Raw genomic sequence first — 22,447 nt, 5'->3', positions numbered from 1 at the left:
TACCCTGCTTTATTAAAGGTACAGTAATCATTTCCATGACAAATATCCTAAGGATTTAATTTTTTATAACCAGTCATCTGGGTTTTGTATTTCCACACAATTCTCAGATCAGTTTTTGCCTCCTGGTTAATGTTGTTGTGAAGGCAGTTGTCAGAGTTAGTGTGTGTAACGGTGGTTATAAACTCTCCTGTAGAAAAGGCAGGACGAGCCACTGCTCACTAAGTCACAGACTACATCAAATGTCCAAATACCAGAATATGTTGCAAATAGATATCTTTTGTATCACAGTGTGAAAAAGCAAATATCCTTTTTGGGGTTTTCATACACGATGAGGGTCCTGCTGGCTTCCGACAGGAGAGCTCCACCAATATGTTGAACACCCAGGTTTAAAAACAGCCAACGACAGACAATGAGCGTTAAATGATATAAAAGGCCTCTGGAAACACAAGCACAGAGTGCACAAAGACTATTATTTACACATTCAGCAGTCCTTCAAGTTTCCAGTGATATGCTAAAGTGGGTATAAAATGAACACACACTCACTCACACACACACACACACAAACTCTGGACAGGTCTGGGTCTACTGCGGCACAGTTCGGAATTATTGTAGTCAGCTTGTGCTCATAAACGGCAGCGATAGAGACACACACACACAGAAACGAGTTAGGGGGGCTCTCAGCAGCGTCACCAGTCAGCATCCTCCTCTATGTAGTAGTCAGGTGTGTTAGTACCATCAAACAGAGTGGGGTCCAGAGACTTTCTTTGCTTTCCTCGACCGAACACCCTCGAAAGAGAGCCCAGACCCATCCTCTCTTTCTTCTTTCTGCGTCTCTGCTCCTCTAGATCCTCTAGAGACTGGAGACAGGGAGAGAAAGAAATAATAAGCACTAGAAGCAAAGGTGATACATCAAAAATGAGCAGAGAAACTCTTCTGTATCAAGGCACAATGCATTTGAAGGTTGTCATAATATCTTCATCTGTAAGTTCAATAACAGCTAAAGAATCAGAATACCACTCAAGATGTGAAATGTGTTCAGTGCTCTTCTGTGCTTTGAAATTAAATTGATAGTTTAAATACATTTTATTATTATTATTATTATTATTATTATGAGTCCCTACATTTTTTGTTATTTTGTTGTTGCAGATACATTTTTTGCTTAAATTTTAATAGGGAAATAATTTTAGAGACCATGCAATGCAATACATTTTTAATAATAGTAACAATATTATTAATGCTAGAGTTTTAGATTTGTATTAATTATATATTAATTTAGTTATTTTGTCATTGTAGGTAATTTTTTTTTACTTAAAATTTTTAATAAGGAAATAATATTAGAAACCATGCATGTTAACACATTTAGGGTGGCAAAACAACACATCCAAAATAAAAGTTTGTTTATATACTATGTGTGTATAGTTATTATAGGTATGCACAAATATATGCGGATATGTTTTACAAATATTTGTGTGTGTGTGTGTGTGTGTGTGTGTATATATATACATACACACACACTTGAATATAATTTATATTATATAAAATTAGTGCTGTCAAACAATTAATCACGATTAATCACATCCAAAATAAAAGTTTTTGTTTACACAGTATGTACTTTGTATATTTATTAAGCATATATATATTTAAACAAATATGTTACGTTTATATATTAAATATATTTATACATAATATACATTATATGAATCTGAATATATACATGTAAATACATGTAATAATTTTCTAAATATATACTGTATGTGTGTGTCTTTATATATACATAATAAATAAACACAGTACACACACATACACTATGTAAATAAAAACTTATTTTGGATGTGATTAATCACAATCAATTGTTTGACAGCACTAATATAAATATACATATTATATATAAATCTAACATATTTATCCTTAATATATACATGTATGTGTGCATATTTATATAACAAAAGAATGTAAAAAAAATACTTTTATTTTTGGATGTGATTAATTGTTTTGCAGCCCTAAACACAATTCACTGTTAACAACAGTAACAATAATAACATTATTATTATTTTAGATTATAATTAATTGCAATATTTAATTAATAGAATTTAATAATTAATTGAGTTTTAATAATAATAATAATAATAATAATAATACTATAGTCCTCTCTCTCTCTCTCTCCCTCTCTCTCGCTCTCTCTCTCTCTATATATATATATATATTTTTTTTTTTTTTTTTTTTCTCTCTACATAAATTTAAACCAATTAAAGAATATTAGCACCATGCATGCAACAAAAGTTATGGTAACACCATAATAAGACCAGTTGAAAATACTGTGAAAATACATCAGTATTTTGTGCACCTTTTCTGCAAAGCACTTCACAACCTTACCACATCCAACGCATGCACTACAAAAAAAAAAAAAAATCTTAACGAATATTGTTTAATATAGTATACCATGAACACTGTTGACTCTGTGACAAAGTTTTACATATGTTTCTCATTTGTAAGTCACTATGGATAACAGAGTCTGCTAAATAAGTACATGTAAATGTGCATGTAAATGTATTGAGGTTAAGGTGTCAGGTAAACAGTAGAATGCCGCACTACTGTACTACACTTGTGCATTTGTGTATGTGTTTTGCAATGCAAAGAGTGTCACAGTGAGTGGAATGCTGTGTGTGTTTGTCTTACATTGCAGAGGGAGTGTGTTCTGTGTCGTGGTGAATCGGATGGCGTTGAGGATCTCTCTCCCTCCATCACCGAGGTGTCTGAGATGACTGACGGTTGTTTAGAGTGACACGGACTGATCCTGGCTGCAGCTGATGACATCATGCTGATGCCATCAGCATCGCACACACACGGTGATGCTTTCAGTACTAACAGACACAAGCATTAGGAGAATTAGGAGGCTGATTTTAACTCATTTAGCATAAGTGGTTGAGATGTTTAAATGGACAGGTCAGTGCTGTAAGTGTGTGTGTACCCTGTCTGTCCATTGAGTGGTAAAGGTTTTGTTGACTCTGTCGTATCGCCGCAGTCAGAGGAAGCTCTGCATGCATCGCCCACTCTTGGTTGCCGTTGACGACAGTCTCTGTGGGCATGGCCAGCGAGTGTCGCTTAGGAACATCCTTAGTGAGAGTAGCCAAAGACTGTTTTGCCTGGAACACAAACAGATTTAATTCAATACGGTCCACATCCTTGTCCAGAGAGAGTGTTGTAAACAAATGTAGAAGTAGTGCCAGTCTGGAGCTAAAGTCAAGTTATCAATAGGCCCACAGAGAATCTATACTCCGAGGATTTAGCAGAAAATATTACTAAATTTTACATCTGTAACTGAACCACGCTGAAACGCCTTCTTCCCCGCTTATGTTCATTCCCATGTTTTATTTTAAGTCTTCCTTACTTTTCTATTTGTATATTTTCTAAATATGAGCATATGAGGAAATTTTGCTGATCCCAAACAATATTTTTTTGTGCGTTTTAATGGAGTCTCTTATGACCATCAAGGCTGTATTTATTTGATCAAAAAATCTAAAATACCGGAAAAAAACAATAATATTGTGAAAAATTATTGCAATTTCTAATATTCATTTCCTAATTTAATATACTTTAAAATATAATTTATTTCTGTGACACAGCGCTGAATTTTCATCATCCACTACTCCAGTCTTCAGTGTCACATTATCCTTCAGAAATCATTCTAATTCTGATTTATAATTCATGTTGGAAACTGTTGTGATGCTTAATTTTTTTCTCAGATTCTTTGATGAATGAAGGGTTAAAAAGAACAGCATTTATTCAAAATAGAAATCTTTTCTAATAATGTCTTTACTATCACTTTCTATTTATTTAACACATCCTTGCTAAATAAAAGTATTTATTTCTTAAAAAAAAGAAAGAAGAAATGTTCTGACCCCAAACTTTTGAATAACAGTATATTGTATATTGTAACACAAATTTTCTATTTGAATAAACACTGTTCTTTTTACCTTTTTATTTATCAAAGAATCCTGAAAAAGCATCACAGGTTCCAAAAATATTGAGCAGTACAACTGTTTCAAACACTGATTATAAATCAGCATATTAGAATGATTTCTGAAGGATCATGTGACACTGAAGACTGGAGTAATGAAGCTTTACAGGAATAAATGAGTGTATTAAAATAGAAAACTTATTTTAAATTGCAATAAGTTTTTTTTCTGTATTTTCAATCAAATAAATCCTGCCTTGATATGCATAAGAAACTTCTTTAAAAAAAAAACATGAAAAATCTTACTGATCCCAAACTTTTGAACAGCGGTGTATTTATGTAATTGGTGCAGAAAATGCTGAAAAAGTGCAGATTCCATGTTGGGCCTAGTTCAAAATCATTTCAAGCCACAGTCATGCTAGAAAATAAGCCAAAAGAACACCACCACATTATCATTGGTTTAGAATGGCTCCCAAGCATTCTACAAAAGGAGCATTCAGAGAACAACATTCACGCTCACAGTGAAGGAACAGAAGTGCACATGCTTTTTCCATTCCATATACACAACAAGTTTGTTCTCAAAACAAAATACACATGCAACCAATCAAACTGTGCATATCAGATGGGCAGTCAACACTGCAGGCCAATCAAAGAGTGATTTGGATTTGAGTGACAGGTCTGGCTGATCTTACCGACACTGTTTTGGGTGAGGCTGGTCTTTCTGGAGATCGAACAAACACGCGACTCTCTAGTTTCTGAGCCATAAAGCTACTCATCTGTTAAAGAAACACACACAAAAGCACACACGCACACAAACAACCCAACACTGACATTTTTGAGCTACTCAGCTGACAGATCGTTTGAAGACACATGAAGACATTCTGAACAAGACAAACACTTCAGATATATCTAGACTCACTCATCCACTTAGAAGACAAAAAGTAGGATACCCTGCTTTTCTAAGCTCTGTGTATCTCACCATAGTCAGTTCAGCCTCCAGCTCCTTGATCCTGTTCTCTTTCAGGTCCAGTGCTGATCGGAGTGCACTTGCATGTTCTGAGGCCTCTTTGGTTTGTCGGCGTAGGTCCCACTTCTCCCGTTCTAACAAATCTTTTTCCCTTGCCAGAACTCTCACTGCATCCTCACTCTCCTGCAACACATAAATAAGAAGTGTGTTTGAATACTGAAGCATGTGTTTAAGTGGGAATTTATGCACGTTTAAAGTTGTTGTGCTAGTATGAATGCATGAGATATGCATGTATGCGAGAAAAATACTTTTCGGTGTTGCTCATAGTTGCGTATGAAGTCTCGTAGCTGCTCCTCACGGCTCTCCAGTGTTGTGTAGAGCTGCTGCATCTGATTCACCAGATCAGTTCTCTCCAACCTCAAACGCTTCCTGTCTGCCTTCATTGCTAGGGGAAAACGTAGATAAAAAATGGCTGTAAAAATGATATATATGTCATATGTGAGCATGAGATTTAACATACAGTATAAGGTTCATGTGACACTAAAGACTGAAGTAATGACAATTCAGCTTTAATGTCACAGCAATAAAGTACACTTTAAAATATATTAAAACAGAAGTCAATTACTTTCAATTGTAATATTTCACAGTATACTATTTCAATACAATATTTCACAGTACTGTATTTTTGATCAAATAATTGTAGCCTTGGTGAGCAAAGAGTCATCTTAATCAACCCCAAACATTTGAAAGGAAGTGTACTTCCTCAAGTCACAGGATTATAGGTATCATTTATGTCCATAGCACAAAAGTTTATAACAAATCATAACCTTGAGTATAAGCAACACCAATCCTTAGCTGATACTTAGCAAGCACCAATAATTAAAGAAAACATACCAAAAAAGAGAGAAAGCAAAATAAGCAATAATTATTCCCTCTACAGAAAAAGAAAATACTAGTTTTAACTTTGCGATGTTCTTACAATCTAAAATACTGTTTTATAAAGGTTCTTTGTTCCTCTGCTAGTCTTGCCCTGACAAATCAGTTGTGCTTCACAACCTTGACAATCAAGCTTCTTTACTGCTTTAAATAGTATGAATTAAAATCATATTCATAAAGACCTTACATCGTTTCACCTGTCATTGCTTATATGTATTAGTATTATTACACCTTAAAAATGTTCTGCATTTGAAATCATTTTCATGTCCTATTCGGATTGTGGTCTCTATCAATTTAAATACATACTATCATTTAATTTGCATAAACCATTCCCATTTACACATAACTATCATTCTCTTGATGTCCAAGATGTCCATTTCACACACCAATCCCTCTCTCTCTCTCCTCTTCCAGGGTGTCTCTCTTCAGCTGGCTGTGGTTAATACTGTGTGCTAACAGAGGCAGTAATTGACTGTTTTAGGTTGTTTGTAGCCTCTGCTCTGACTTGCAAATTGCAGCTCGTCTTTTCCAAGGACATTGAGTCCATTCACACACCACTTAAAGACTCATTATACAGGAGCCAAACGGCACACACAAAAAAAAGCCTTTTACACACTCATGCACACACACACACACACACACACACACACACACACACACACACACACACAGGAACACCTGGTAGGAGGTGGAGAGAGACTGTGAATAGCAGTGAACACTCAGATCAGTAAATCCTGGAACCCCCCCCCCCCCCCAAACTGTGCTTAATTAAATATTGGATGTTCCTTTTCCATTAGCTCACACACAAATCACATTATTAGTTATTTGAGCTTTCGTTATCCTTCTATCTTTTACCGAAATGGATTTCTATAGCAGAAATGTACAATGGTTGTTTCAAAATGACAATTTTCATTAGTGATTTCAGTAGGCCTTTATCGAATACTGCAGAGGGTGATATGAGAAGGCTTTTTTTGCCGCACATATACTGTATACACACACACAAAGTCATCACTGTGGTAAAGTTACTGTTCAAATGCTGAAAAATGAGCCACGGGACAAAATAAAGGAGGAGGGGAGACGAGGTCCAAATCGTTTTGAGGAGTCTCAGTCTCGGCAGATTTAAAACACCTTCAGGTCCTCAAAAGTGTCCATGTTACTGGATCAAATGACTTGTCTGAGACTCATTAAAACATATAAGGTATATAATATAGTAAATCAATTGTAAATGACACTAAAATGTGCCAAAAATAAATGCATCATTAATAAATTAATCAAGGACTATCTCCATACTATTTATTTAACACTGTATTTGTTTTCACTGAGCAAGGGGTTTGGGCTTGCAAGTCTGTTGTTTATTTCAAAATGACAGGTCTAGTGCTGGCTGAAAGCTAGGGGTGAAAGGTCAGGCTCATGATATTCATTTCCTACCTTGCAATGCCTCCTTTGCTCTGTCCAGCTCCTGCTCTTTCTGTGTTAGCTGCACGCGGAGCTGTGAAACAGACAGCAGCTCCACGGAGCAGCCTCCTCCTGTCTCCTCCAGCTCACGATTCAACATCTCCCTGACCTGCTTCAGCACTGACACCTCCTCCTGCAGACGCACCACCTCCTCATGCAGCAGCACTACAGAGACAGCGACAAAAAGAGAGTATCATTTAACATTACAATGGATCACAATGATGTTTTCATGATTTATTTTGCTACTGAACAGTTGAACGCCTCTTATTATTAAATTATTTACTATTTTTGTTATCAGAAGTGGCATGAGCAAAGTGGATTTTAAATGCAACAGTAAAATAAATAAAACATTTTATGTTTATGGTCATGGTGATTTTTTTTTTTTTAATACAGCAAGGATGCATTATATTCATTTGTGACAGTAAAGACATTTAAAGTTGCAAAACTTGCAGCTTTATTATTATTATATATTTATATATATTAGTGAAAGTTCTAGTGAACTAAGACGCTTACACGGATGTCATATTTCTTGTTCTTTTACTTCAGAACACAGGTAGAAAAACCACACAACTGACCTGCTTGACAAGGTTGAATCAATAATAATGATATCAGCATGCTTAGTACTTGAAGTATATCAGGGTGAGATGCACGTCATTGCGAGCTTTCATAATAAACACAAACATAATAAAAATAATAAAGTGTTAAAAATTATTTACACTTAGCATCACATATGCTTCTATTCAGGAAAATTTAAATAATTATTCAACAACAAAAGTTACAACAATATACATATAAATACATAGCTAAGATTTTTTTATGTTTTTAAAAAAAAAACTGTTTTAAAACAGAAATTGTTTTAATTTTGTCAAATATTATTGCAATTTAAAATAATAGTTTTCTATTTTAATACACTTTAAAATGTAATTTATTCTTGTGAAGCAGAGCTGAATTTTCAGCTTCATTACTCCAGTCTTCAGTGTCACATGATCCTTCAAAAATCATATAATATGCTGATTTATAATCAGTGTTGGAAACAGTTGTGCTGCTTCATATTTTTTAGGACCTGTGATACTTTTTTGGGATTCTCTGATAAATAAAAAGTTAAAAAGAACAGTGTTTATTCAAAATAGAAATTTTGTGTTTCAATATACAATACTATTCAAAAGTTTGGGGTCAGAACATTTTTTTCACAGAAATGTATACTTTTATTCAGCAATAATGTGTTAAATTGATAAAAGGTGATCGTGAAGACCTATGTTGTTAGAAAAGACCTTCTATTTTAAATAGTAAATGCTGTTTTCTTTTACTTTTTACTCAAAGAATCAAAGACAAATATTTAGGAGGCACATTAGTTTCAACACTGATAATAAATCAGCATATTAGAATCATTTCTAAAGGATCATCTGAGACTGAAGACTGGAGTAATGGCCGATGAAAATTCAGCGCTGTGTCACAGAAATGCGTTCCATTTTAAATTAAAATAGGAAACCAACATTAGAAATTCCAATAATATTTTACATTACTGTTTTTTTTCTTTATTTTTGAAAAAGAAATAAATAAATACAGCCTTGAAGAGCATAAGAGCCTCCATAAAAAAAACTCCATTAAAAAACACATGCTATACACAACCTTAAGTATGCCTACCTATAAATCACAGTATGCCTAAAGTGCTTCGAAAAGAAAATCCTTCAAAGTATTCCATCAGTTCAACTTCATGCACAATGTGCAAATAAACCTCCTACTCAACAGGTGTTGGGACACAAGCATGAGAGCATTCCTGTCATTTCTGCAGGGTGAAGCTATAGAAAATCAGCGTAGGTAGAAGGTGAGACAGAATGTCAAGTAAATTGTTTAGAGGCTTCAGTGATGACAAAACATCACCGAATCTACAAAGCTAAAAATCATACATACATAAATATACAAATGATTCTGCACTAGAGGTGGGACGATAACCTGTTTTATTGATAACCGTGATAAAATGTGCTGAAGGTTAGTAATATAGTTTAAAAATTAATTATCATTAAAACCGTGTTTGATTATCGTGGTTTTAATAACTCGCTATTAAATCATGTCCAGCCAGCAACAGTCTGACGCAAGCGCAGCGCACAATGTTTTTTTTGTTTTTTTTTCGAGAAGGAATGGCGAAAGTCAGTGACTTTTCTATGCTTTTCTATGCTTCTACACTTTTCATTGTAAGGAAGGAAATGCCACAGAATTTAATCTTTCTTTAAATTAAGTGCATAGAGTTGCTTGTTTTATTAGTTGTTTGTTGATTATTAAATATAAAACTTGCTGAAATGTTTTCAGTGTGAGCATCAACTATTTTTGAACACTTTCATCTCGTTTCAACAAAACCGTGATAATATTGATAATCGTGATAATTTTAGTCACTATAATCGTGATATTAAATTTTCATACCGTCCCATCCCTATTCTGCACATACAGTATGCAGTATAATCACACAAACATAAACTGCCCTTATGATCTCTGTGCTTTAACTTCGTAAACAGCACTTCTGGATTTACACAAAGATATAACAGTAATGTGTGAATAAAATCATATAGCAAAAAACAGTAGTGGTGAGGTGTTTGTGTGTGTGTGTGTGTGTGTGTGCTCTTGTTTTTGTGACATATCAGTACACAACTCTGTATATTGACATGGGGTATGACACAGGTATTACAAGGAGAGGGTTACTTATGAGGACATAACCCATGTCCCCATTTTTCAAAACGCTTATAAATCATAAAGAATTAGTTTTTTAAGAAAGTAAAAATGCACAGTTTCCTGTGAGGGTTAGGGTTAGGCGTAGGGTTGGTGTAGTGCCATAGAACCATTATGCCTATGGGATGTCCCCACTTTTCACAAAAACAAACGTGTGTGTGTGTGTGTGTGTGTGCTTGGCATTTATGATGAGCTTTGTCTGTCTGGCTCATGGTTTGTTGTCAAATTCTGAAGTGTTCAGGTCAGTCACCTGAGCTCTTCATTAAAAGTCTGATTCATTTTCTATTCTCTCAGCAATGTGATGATCACACGAGTCTAAAAAGTACAACAGTCTAATAAATATTCACATCACAGTTAGCTCTGAATGTGGGATTCGAAATGAGGTGAAGAATCCTGAACACCTGGTGTTCCTCCTTGTCAGAACAGGCTGAAGTCTTGACACAGGCATCTAATGCAGCTCTAGAATCTGCTTTAGTTTACTTTCAGACAGCAGATACGAGACAACACTGCAGATCTGGCAGGCTGTATTATACGGATTAGCGCTGTAAGACCTCTGCATCAGATAATCCAAAAATGAGCCACTAGAATGCAGATGCAGCTCTAGATTAGCTGGGTTCAGTGAAGGGTTACGGTTAGCTCTAGACTGAAGCTTCTTGTCCAGACAGGACATTTTTATTGTTCAATATTGTATAAGTGTATGGTAGAAGTTTTCACCTGGACTCTTTGTGCTTGCTTTTTTATGACTTTAAAAACAGGATATCAGGGCTAATTTAAACAGGCGGAAACAAGGCCTGATCATGAATGCTCAGCATGCATGCATAGTGAAACAAAAATGCAAACACTTAAACCATAAGTGTTCATTGCATTAGCAAAAAATTCATTCAGAATTTATTCAGAATCATTTCTCCTGTCAGTTCCACTTAAGGTCTTTAAAAATAAATGCCACTTGGTTTAATGATTTGTTAACCAAGGCGATGACATTAATACATTTTTTGACAAGTGTGACAAAGAAATGAAAAAGGAGAGAAACACAGAGAGGCATGTGAGGGCTTCTCATGCAATGTTTCCATTTAATTTAAAGAGTCTTGAGTGTTTTGGCCTTTGAGGACATTACAGAAAAGGCCAGTGATGTAACAGCCACGTTCTGAAGAGTTTAATTCTATTAGTGTCGTCAACCACAAAATGAAACTGGGAGCTTCAGGGAGAAGACTAGAGAAGGAATGATCGCTGACTTAAAATATCTCACTGCACCATAAACAGAATTTTAAACAATAACAAAAAGCCTTTTATCAGATGAACGTTTGCAATGAAGTTTGAACTTAATAATAAAGAGGCTGCAGGCTTGTGATGTGTGCGTGTGTGTGTGTGTGTGTGTGTGTGTTTCTGTCCTGGAAAGCTCATGCTTCAGTTTATATACAGTGGGATGAAGTGATGCCAGGCCTGTCCACTGTGATAAATACTCCCACAGTTCCACCACCACACTCTGTTTTATCCATCTTCTTATGGTGGGGTATTTTAATGCAAACAACTCTGATGCAAGACATATATTTTTTTAGCTTTTACAAATGATTTTTACATAAAACAGAATGATGGTGACAAGTAAATAAAGCCATTTCCTCTTAAATTTCCATCATTTAACTGGACGTACAAGAAAAAATATTTCACAATTTTGTAATCAATACAGTCCTGTGCAATAACTCACAAAATCATTTCAGGAAGTAAATAAGGCAATTTCAAGGTTACCTCCTACTATTAATTAAGAAATGCTTATGTGGGAGTACTTCAGTGTTCATTTACTTATTCCTGCAGCGTGTAACTATTATATATATTATTATAAAATATTAAATAGAATATATAAATATAACCTTTTTAGCTACAACATTATTTGCATTAGCATTAATACAATTTTGAAATGGTCTTCTGCAACAGCATCTAAAAATAATTTTATGCAAATATTTACTTTAATCTAGCCTAAAGTTCATTGTCCATTTGTTAACTGCTCAAGAGCGAGCGTGTGTGTGTGTGTGTGTCTGTTTGAATGTAAACACGATTGATGATGTAAGGGTACATTCTGATGCCTCATTGCATTTACAACAACAAACTTTGAAAACCACTTGAATCACATCAGCCTATACATCATCTGAACACACACATGAACCCTCTCCCAGTGAAACCAGTCATGCAGCTACAAAGAAACTTTAGCTGCTCTCCGTTTCTCTCTAGCCTGGGGGGAAACGCTCACGATCAGTCGTTTACTCACCCGTAGTCACCGCTCATCCCTCACCGTCTTCTACACCAAGTCAAATGCTCCAGACTTAAAGAACCTCAGCTATCATCTCCTGCACTGAATCCAACAGCACACCAAATCCAAAAGCTCAAACTCCCTCTTCACCTGCCAGAAGCGACTCCCACTGGTTTACAGATATTAACTGTCCTCAGACCTCCCTCTTTTAAATGCTTAAAGAGGAGGAGCTACAACTGACACCGCTGCTCAGCACACACACACACACACACCAGACAAAAGGAAAGAAAGGATCTAGGTTCAAGGTGCAGAATTTCAAGCAGGTAATGACTCTCTTTTCAAACACATCCATAAACACAGACACACAGCACTCTCACTTGCCAGATTCTGGAAAGAGGAAACCACACACACAGACACACACACACACACACAGAAAAGTTAACGATCAACAACTAACACAGTTCTCAGAATAATCTACAGGAAACCCATGGTTTTGCAATCTGTCTTTATCCACTTGTTTTTCTCAATCAGTTTTGATCAGTTTTCTCAATCCAAGTATCTCCATTTCTGTGTGTGTGTGTGTGTGTGTGTGTGTGTGTGTGTGTGTGTGTGTGTGTGTGTGTGTGTCAATTCACTGCAAAAGACTAAATTGAAAGTTGACACTTACACAGCACATGCTGTCAAGCATCACTTTTTTGCCCGGGAAAAAGATTTAGAAATTTTATAATAAAAACAGTTAATGAAATACAATACACTATATATATATCAAATAATTCAAATAAGTCAAATAATTTGGTATCACTTTACAATAACGTCCCATTAGTTGAGGTTAGTTAAATGTATTAACTAACAATGAGAAATATTTTTCCTACAGTATACATTTAATTTGATAGTTTACTTGATCTATATAATTAGATAAATCATTATTTTAATAATATTTAAGATTAATAAATGCTCATCAGTTCATGTTAACTAATGTAAGTTAACAAATACTGATAAATTGAACCTTATTTTAAAGCGTCAATATTTCTCTTCTGTAGTCTATAGTTTTAAATTAAAAATAATATAAAAACTCTTTTTATAATATTTTAAATATAGAGATTTGTATTATGGCTGTGATCAGATAACTAGTCATATCCATTTTAAAGACCAATATTTCGATCTGAATCTTTAATTGTACCTCTATATTATAGTAAAAACAGAGATATCAAACATCAGATAATTATAATGTAAACACATTAAATAAAAATGGTGTCTAATGAGTAATATTAAATTATCAAAGCAATAAATAAATATTAATTTGACGTGTGTTCTTAAATGGAGATACAGTGGGTTCAAATACTTTTTAAATGTGTTACAATTACCCCTGTAATAAACTATTTTTAAATAAATTCAGTATTATTATACCTGACATCATAAGCCTAATAATTGTACAGTTGCTTTTGTAAGGGTGTGTGTGTTTCAAAGAAGCTCACTGCAGCTACATTTATCAACAATACAGTAAAATGGCAATATTGTGAAATATTGCTACAAGACATTTTTATTATCAGTAATAAAAACAGTTGATCAATTTAACGTATTCGTGCTGAATAAAAGAATAAAATTCTTTAAAAATCTTACTGAACCCAAATGCTAGCTTATGAATTTCTCTTTCTGCATTAATAGTCTGTGAATTATGAAGAAAAAAAAAGTCACTATTTGCCAGCCAATTTTAAATGTATTAATTTTTTCAGTTTTTTGTGTGTACCTTCAGAGGGAATCGAACCCATGATCTTGGTGTTGACAGCATCATGCTTTATGCTGTACAAATGGCTGTCTCTTAAAAGTGTGTAAGGGACCCAAACTGCATTTTTGGCCATGAAATACCCCAAATGCTGTAAAGCACACTTGGTCACATGTACACACAGACTCACAAACTAAAACTGATACACACACAGAATCTGTGAGCCTGATCGCAGCTGTGCTGCTTTTCAACACTAGGCTAAATTTTACAGATCCCTCAGGATGGCTTGTCAACACATACACACATTACACCTGTCAACAGAGCTCACACACACATACAAACATACAATCCCACTTGCACAAAGGAATGTAAAGTGTGGCTAACTGCTGTGCCAAGCACACCGTAGCCAAAGACAAACAAATGCAGGCTGGCATCACCTTCAGACAGTTGATTATTCTAGTCTTTGAGTCACAGAAACAGCAGCATTTACACTAAATGAAGTATAATAAACATACTCACAGATGCCAACATTAGTTGATGACATGAACCCCCCCAAAATGAAGGGAATAAACGAGTGATAAAAGAGGAGAGGTTTGTTTAAGAACTTCAGCCACAGTCATTCCCTCTGTAGAGACGATAAATCAACTGATTAATAATTTAATACCTTTGATTCATAAAAGCCAGTAATCAGAGAACCTGAATCAAATGAGCCTCCAAGAGTCAACCTGCAGTCAGGCCAAAAATATGCTATGATAAAATGGCAGAGTCTCTCTACCACTCCACCTCTCTTTATTCTCCCTGTATGACAGAAAAATAAAAATAACTAACGGCAAAAAGGATGACGGGCTGCTGACAGGTTCAGCAGAGAGTGAACATGTGCAGTCTTGCATAGCCAGACTGGACCACTAGCATAATGCCTGGTCCACATTGCATCTTATTCTGGCCAAGAACCATTTAAACAGGCATAAAGTCACCATCTAGGGCTGTCGCGATAACCGCAATATTTGTAATACCGCGCTATTGACAAGCAAACCGCAGAGGAAAGATAGCAACCGCAGTGTTCCATTTTTTTAAAAAAAATTTTATGAGGCTATGGCCTTCTTGTTTTTTTAATTTGTCACTGTGCATTCAATGTAAAATAAATTAATGATACAATATGGTTACGACTGTAATTTTCTCGCGAGCCGTTGTAGCTTTATGGTACTTCGTTTGTTTTGAATAGGCCGGCTGAAATGATGGGAGGCGCTCGATCTCATCCCAAAACCTAATGTCACGTCACCAGTTTGGGAACATTTTGGCTTTCAACCCAATGAAAAGGGAGAGCCAGCGAATACAGATGAGCCGATATGCAAAATTTGCTGCAGCAAGGTTCCTGTGATGCGGCAATACATCTAATTTGAGGTCATCGAGACATTCTAAAACGCTTAACGTGAAAAACGCTTAACGTGGTTTAATGTACTAATACAGTGATATTAACAGACCAAACTCACTAAAGATCATATTAATAAAATATACTATCTACAAAAAAATCAGATGATCCCTGAATATGAATTCAACGCGTTTAATAACACGTTAAGCCTTACCACGCATAGAAAACTATCATAAGGCTTAACGTGTTATTAAACGACTTGCATTCATATTCAGGGCTCATCTGTTTTTTTTTTGCTTTTGTTTTTTTTGTACATCGTATACTTTATTAGTATAATGTTTAGTGAGTTTGGTTTTTAAAAATCACTGTCTTAGTACATTAAGCAACATTAAGTGTTTTCTTAACGGTTTTCTATGGGAGGAAAAGGATTAACGTGTTATTAAATGAGTTGCATTCATATTCAGGGCTCATCTGATTTTTTTATAGATCGTATACGGTAAGTGTTTTAGAGTGTCCCCTGTCATCCAGCGCAGCTGCCCCCTCAAGCATCAGGCCGCGGAGCAACATCAAAAAGAACAGCTCCAGACAACCTCCGTGTCAGTGCCCATACCCAAGAGAGCGTGAGCAGATAACGAGAAGTGCATTGACTCCAACGTGAATCCACTGCCCTGGTGGGCCAGTGGTGGCGCGCTAATCAGTCTAGATTTCCGCTGCTGTCCAAAGTCGCGCACAAATACATGTAATACCTGTTAGAACTCTTTGATTTCTTAAAAATATTAAGAAATTAAATTAAAAACAGCGGTAATACCGCATATCGCGCTATTGAGCCACCCAGGGGAAAAAGTCCCTCCAACCCCTTCAAAAAACAAAACAATAACAACAACAAAAAACAAGCTTCCAAGGGAAAAAAAACAGATCCACAGCAGTTCTCATAAAAGTTGTGTAGACTGATGAAATTACTAGAAAATCTCATAGCTCACAATTCCAGTAACTGGTTCTTCTGCAGAAGTGCACGTTGCTACGTAGAGGTAACAGGTAAGTTTTCCTAGTAAATATGCACTACCTTTCAAAAGTCTGAGAGTTGTTTTTTATTTTAAAGAAAGTTTTTTTACTCTTTTCAAACATGATAACAATTTCAATAAGAACAATGCTAAATCAACATATTAGAATGATTACTGAAGAATCACTGAAGACTGAAATAATGGCTACTGAATAATCAGCTTCATCATTACGGGAATAAATTACATTTTAAAATATAATTAAATAGAACAGTTATTTTAAATCAAAATAATATTTCACAATGTTACGGTTTTTACTGTGCTTTTATTCAAACAAATGCAGCCTTGTTGTTCGAAAAATAAAATCTAAACTGAAGTGTTGTAAAAAATGTGTATCCCAATTCCCAGACAAAGCCAAGCAATCAGATTGAAGCTTATAATTTTGCAAAAAACCTGTGTCCCTTTAAATATGCAGCCTGATGTTGAGTGTGTGTGTGTGTGTGTGTGTTCTTCCAGCTCAGCTCAGGAAAATTCTCCACTCTCTATCTCTCAGGCGAAACCTCATAGATCACTCTGATTTTCAATCTGACATATGCGCACACACACACACACACACACACACACACACACACACACACACACACACACACACACACACACACACACACACACACACACACACACACACACTTTCATTCCACTAGTCAGTGGTGCAATCCATGGTATTTGTGCTTATCTGGACTTCCTTACATGCTTTCAGCATGTACAGTATTCTTACCTTTATCTAATGACGTCTCCTGAAGAACAACGTCACATTTTTGACCAAGCTCTGTCAAAGCTTTCTGTCTTTGCACCGGTGCATCTGAAAGAGAAACACACAGACAGATACTGTTAGAATTTATGAACATTGTGTGTTTGAGCAGGATTCACATTCTGGTTTTATTACGATCGCTCCATATGGTTGGAAATTCACATTTGATCAAAATAAATGTCTAGAGTTCAGCTTGAATGACCTCTGATAGCAGCAGCAGAAGCAGTATATCTCACCTCTGATCTGGCTGAAATATCACACCACTCACTGCAGAAGGAACTGAAAGCATTTAACACACAAATCAATGGCAGAATAGAGGCTCAGCCACTGGATGCTTCTTATAACGCCTTCAGGATAGATTCCAATGCTTAGAAAGCTTCTTTACCTAATTAAAGTGAGCGTAATCTTATAAAACTAAATCACCGGCTTTATTCTCTCTCTCTCTGAAGATGTTTTCACTTGTTTCCTCTGATCACCCATCCTTCAATCTTAATTTCAACACCTGTTCAGCAGGTGCCACAGATCAACATCCTTCAGATGAGCGTGATAAGATCCTACTTAAAACACTTACACACATATACACATGAACTTGAAATATATTGATTTTGTGATTGGGAGTGACATAAAATCACTAAAATGCTAAGTGCTAAGATGTCTAGTTTTTCTTTTTTATCATTCTCTTTTCAGGTTCTCTCAAAAGCCTTTAGCTGTAGAAACATTATAGCAGACCAAGTGGAGTCAAAGTCTGAGACCACTAGGGGAAAAAAATGCTTCTTTTTCTAATTTAATGCAATGTTTTTGGTACAAATTAAGTTCTCAGCAATGCAATTCGAGTGAAAAATGTGTCCTGTCTCTGGGTCTCTCTTGCATGCTGAGTTTAACAGATTGAAGTTGAATGGATGAAATGTGTTGTTTCCCAGACAGAGAGACAAAAACAAGATAAAAGGGAGTTAGGGGGAGGAATGACATTTCTAACGAAGAACAAAATGCAGCAGAATGAAAATGTCTTCGTCAAAACTTCTAACACGGCTAAGGCATTTTAAATACAGAATTTGAACCATTTTGCTCCTGATGTTGTTGTAAATCCTTGAAGAGGCATCTTCTAAAGCAGATGAATTCACACGGTAAATCATAAGACTGGGACAATAACTGGGATAAGACTAGAGAGAGGTTAAATACAATCGGTTTACCAACCAGATATGACATTGCTTTTGTGTGCTCTGTGAGGATATGAAGTTTAAAATGTCTCGTTCAGGGGTCAGAACTCCTCCGTCTCTCTGACAGAACGTCTGGAGCCGAGCCAGGACATGACCAGGGGTTGCTAAGCAACTGATGCCAAGGTAACAGCACCCAAAACTCTTATACCTGTTTCAGGCAGAAGGTCATCAGAGGGGCCTACATTTGAAATTAGGAGACACTAGTGGGGCAAAACACTTTTCCAGGTTAAAAAGTAACTGAAACAGAAACTGATACACAATTTTAAAAATAATAACAATGTCCTGTTAAATTTATTTTGGGGAAAAGAACAGCAACTGAGTTTTATAGAAATTTACCATAATCAATATGATGACAGTGTTTCAGGTATTGTTGTGTATATTTATGCAAGTTAATGTATATAATGTAGGTTTATGTATATTTTACAAACATCATATACAATGTTTATATAATGTTTACATATCCGTTTATTTGAACTACTAAATTAAATTTTTTAATTAAAAATCTACTAATAACCACCAAATACATGCGGTAATATAATGAATTCGAGGTCACTGTAATTGGCCTAAACATAACTCTTATATGGTGGACAGGGTAATACACACAAAAGCCCTATTTGGATAGTAACTGTTTCTCATGGGGACGCAAGTTATTTTCGGCATTTACTGGGGGAATTATGTGATTGTATTGCCGCCTGAATCCAGAATGTCTGTGTTTATCTCTCACCACCCACCTAAAAATCCCCAGCCGAGCCGAATTAGCTACCGTTTTTTGACAAACACCAAGGTAGTGTGGTTATTTAATTGCAGTCTGAATCCACATCTCTGAGTTTACCAGAAGAAATAGTTTCAGAATTCAATGTTTAAATCACTGCCAAACACCATAAGGTAATTGTGGTAATTCACTGTAATATGTATGCATATTTATTTCTGAAATTCTGTAAAGTATTTATAAGAACAATATTTCATAACTGCTCCACTACATGGAATGGGAGCAGAAAGAGAAGAAAATCATCTAAATATTGGAAATGGATCTTTGTTATGGCAGCAGAAGGTATTAAAATAATGTTATTTTCATCAAACAATCATGTAACTGGCCACGTGAGTAGCACATTTCCAGATTCGTAGGATTACAGAACTTACTTCAACACTGTGAATAAATTGCCATTCGAATCCACGAGTTTTCTCACTGCAAGTTTCTTTTTACAGATGTCCAAATGAGATAAAAAAGACCGTCTGAACAGGGCTAAAGACTAAACACCAACACATGGCACTAAAATAATGCAATATGTATTACAAAACACCCTAATGTACATTACTGAAGAATATTTTTTGTTTTGGCATATTCATATAAAATAAAATGTTTTGCGTCATGCCCGGGACTTCTGAGAATGCCCTTTTGCCCTGTTTTGACCATATATTTTACAGTAATTCTTAGTTTTAAATACAAAACCCATACATTTGTCAGTATTTTATAGTGAACTTATATAATTTACAGTGTTTCACCATATATGGTGAATTACAAATGTAGAAACACGGAGCTCCTACTTTTTTCCAAGCAAATGCACAAATTTATAAATGTAAAAATAAATAAATAAATAAATAAACATTTGCTTGTTGTATTTGCTTGTTCAAAACAACAACATTAACTTTAAGTTAAGAGGCACTTGAATGAAATAAGTTTGGTCTCAGAATGGGGTTTAGCAGAAATTGTTACCTACCATAAATGACAAACCATGACACTATTCCATTCAGTTCTTACCATCACATCATTCATTACAGTTAAATTTGAGTGCACCACTTACAAGACTCGAGAATTTGAGAGATTATCAATGCAAATTATAAGAAAGAAAAAAAGTTTGGCAGTGCCAAATTAAACCCATGGACTCAATGAGATGTTCATGGGACACAAACAAGTTAATAACACTGAAAGAGAGATTTGTTTAAAGCGATCAGCTGAAGCTGTGCTGATGGCTTTGTATATTCCCTGAATGACAAGCGATCAATGTTGCTCTCACAGGCATCTCTCCAGGCCTTCATCAAGCTGCAATGTGCTGAATTTGAATGTGCTGCTGATTTTGAAGTATAGAGAGACCACCTTGAAAACTGTCAGTGCTTTTAATAAAGCCTTTAGCCTTTTTAACCTCCTAGCTGTAATGCTACCACTCTGCCAGCCCAAATCTTCTCCTTGATCATTACGCATGCATGTGCAGAGCTTTTTCCATCATGAATCCCAGTAAAATAATGTCCAGATGGCACAGCAATGATAAACACCTCTGGTTTAACAGCCTAAATATTGGAAAATTGATTTTGGTCCAGGACATCAAATAAGATGTGGGGCTTGAATTAAAGTCTGCAGAGTATAATGTCTGTGATCCAAAATGCACAAGAATTTGACATCTAGCTGTAACCTCCCAAACCTCATTGGTAGGCGGGGTACAGGGTTTATTTCAGAAGCATATCATCTTTGAAGGCTGCAAATAGCAAATACACACACACACACTCTTTCTCTCTCTTTCTGGCTGGTAACCCCATCCAGTCGTTCTGATGCCAAACAGTAAACAGATATAAGCTCGCTCTTGACATCTGTGTTTAACATTATAGTGAACACTGGCGAACACTAACACATACAAACTGCACCCTCACAACTCAAACATAAAAAAAACCTTTATGATTCATCTACTTTTTAAAACATACTGGGTTGATTTGCTTTAAAAAATAATCCACAAATGTCATATTCAGAACTTTATATAATCACTCAGGTGCTCAAAACTGTAACCCAAAGTACTATGCTACATACTATAAAAGAACCACGACTGCATTATTTTACATCAAAGCAAAAAATTGAACTGAAACCCTACCACAAGTCAGATAAACCTTTAAATATGGCTGCACATTCAAATTTGGCTGATCAAATTACATACCAAAGAGCAAAACTCACATGCTCCATGGGTTAGTGACTGTCACAGTGTGAATGACAACAAATCCATTTGCTCTTTCTAACAGACAAAGCTACTCACTTTTTCCTCTGTTTTGTAGCCCTACAGAAGTGAAAGAGAGCGAGAGGGAGGCAAAACTGTCCTCTCAGCTCCTCTAGATCTTCCATACTAACAGAGCAGGTGGAATATGACACTCTATGAAGTGTGTGTGTGTGTGTGTGTGTGTGTGTGACATAAGAGTGAAGTGAGTTCATTGAGAAGTTTAAAGCTATGCTGTGCAAAGGTTGTGCAGACTGCCCCTTTACACCCTAGTAGTCTCCCACACACACACTTTCACAGAGATTCAACCAAATGTGTTATACTTTAACTGTGATAAATGAGAAGTCAGCTTATGGATGTGCTGCATAAGGGATTCAAAATTAACACTCGACAAGCAATGAATGCAAGTGGAAAAGGAGCTGCACATAAATTTTGAAGTGTTAGACTGTTAGTCTGCCTTTCTTGGATCAATTCTTTAATTAAATCAAAAGAGAAACACTGGTAAAATATGCTACATTTTAGCTAAACTCCAAAAAAGTACCTACATACAATTCAATGCTGTTTCTATTTGAAATGAACAATAGTGACATACAAATTATTTATTTTTAAACACATTATGATTACAGGCACATCAGTGCAATTTCTCAATTAAGTTAAGACTTTAAAACATTATACTAATACATTTTGCATCACATGTTCGCATCAAACATGTATGGCTTAAGTAAACTTGCTCGGCAGCTCACCTGGTTCAGAACTGCCCTTCTGATGTGAGTGTAAAAGAGTCACAATAAAAGAGCTCAAACTAAAATGGTATGCTGGCACTCCAAATGCATTTGTTAACACTATTGGATACGTTTAGGGTTTATGGTACATTTACAGTAACCTATCTAGGGATGCGCCGAAATTAAAATTCAGGACCGAAAGCGAAAATTCTGGATGCACTTGGCCGAAAAATGCTTTGTAATGATTATTTATTATTTAATGAAATAATACAAAGTAATTTAGTAAGACTTTTTAATTTAACTCAATTTTTATGATAGGCCTACTGAATAAAAAAAAAACAAAAAAAACACAACAA

At 35.5% G+C, this 22,447-nt stretch overlaps 1 protein-coding gene across 4 annotated transcripts in view; it reads right to left on the bottom strand.

Annotated features, from left to right (window-relative positions):
• Nucleotides 1-22,447, bottom strand: part of LOC132097693 (kazrin-A) — a 35,536-nt gene that overhangs the window by 5,679 nt on the left and 7,410 nt on the right. The window contains exons 1-9 of one of the 4 annotated variants that reach the window (XM_059503569.1): nucleotides 17,380-17,599; nucleotides 17,145-17,228; nucleotides 7,287-7,478; nucleotides 5,231-5,367; nucleotides 4,935-5,105; nucleotides 4,648-4,731; nucleotides 2,969-3,143; nucleotides 2,677-2,861; nucleotides 734-857 (exon numbers count right to left, since the gene is read on the bottom strand). In XM_059503569.1, coding sequence (XP_059359552.1) covers nucleotides 734-857; nucleotides 2,677-2,861; nucleotides 2,969-3,143; nucleotides 4,648-4,731; nucleotides 4,935-5,105; nucleotides 5,231-5,367; nucleotides 7,287-7,413 — 1,003 coding nt within the window. In that variant the 5' untranslated portion in view covers nucleotides 7,414-7,478; nucleotides 17,145-17,228; nucleotides 17,380-17,599. Of the gene's footprint in view, nucleotides 1-733; nucleotides 858-2,676; nucleotides 2,862-2,968; nucleotides 3,144-4,647; nucleotides 4,732-4,934; nucleotides 5,106-5,230; nucleotides 5,368-7,286; nucleotides 7,479-12,294; nucleotides 12,454-17,144; nucleotides 17,229-17,379; nucleotides 17,600-22,447 lie in introns of those variants that run through there. The other 3 variants (XM_059503567.1, XM_059503570.1, XM_059503568.1) reach the window with 3 other exon arrangements.

This window comes from Carassius carassius, chromosome 21 (assembly GCF_963082965.1).
Source record: "Carassius carassius chromosome 21, fCarCar2.1, whole genome shotgun sequence".
Lineage (NCBI taxonomy): Eukaryota > Metazoa > Chordata > Actinopteri > Cypriniformes > Cyprinidae > Carassius > Carassius carassius.
Note: the sequence above shows the minus strand (reverse complement) of the source record. Positions and strands in the feature narration are given on the sequence as shown.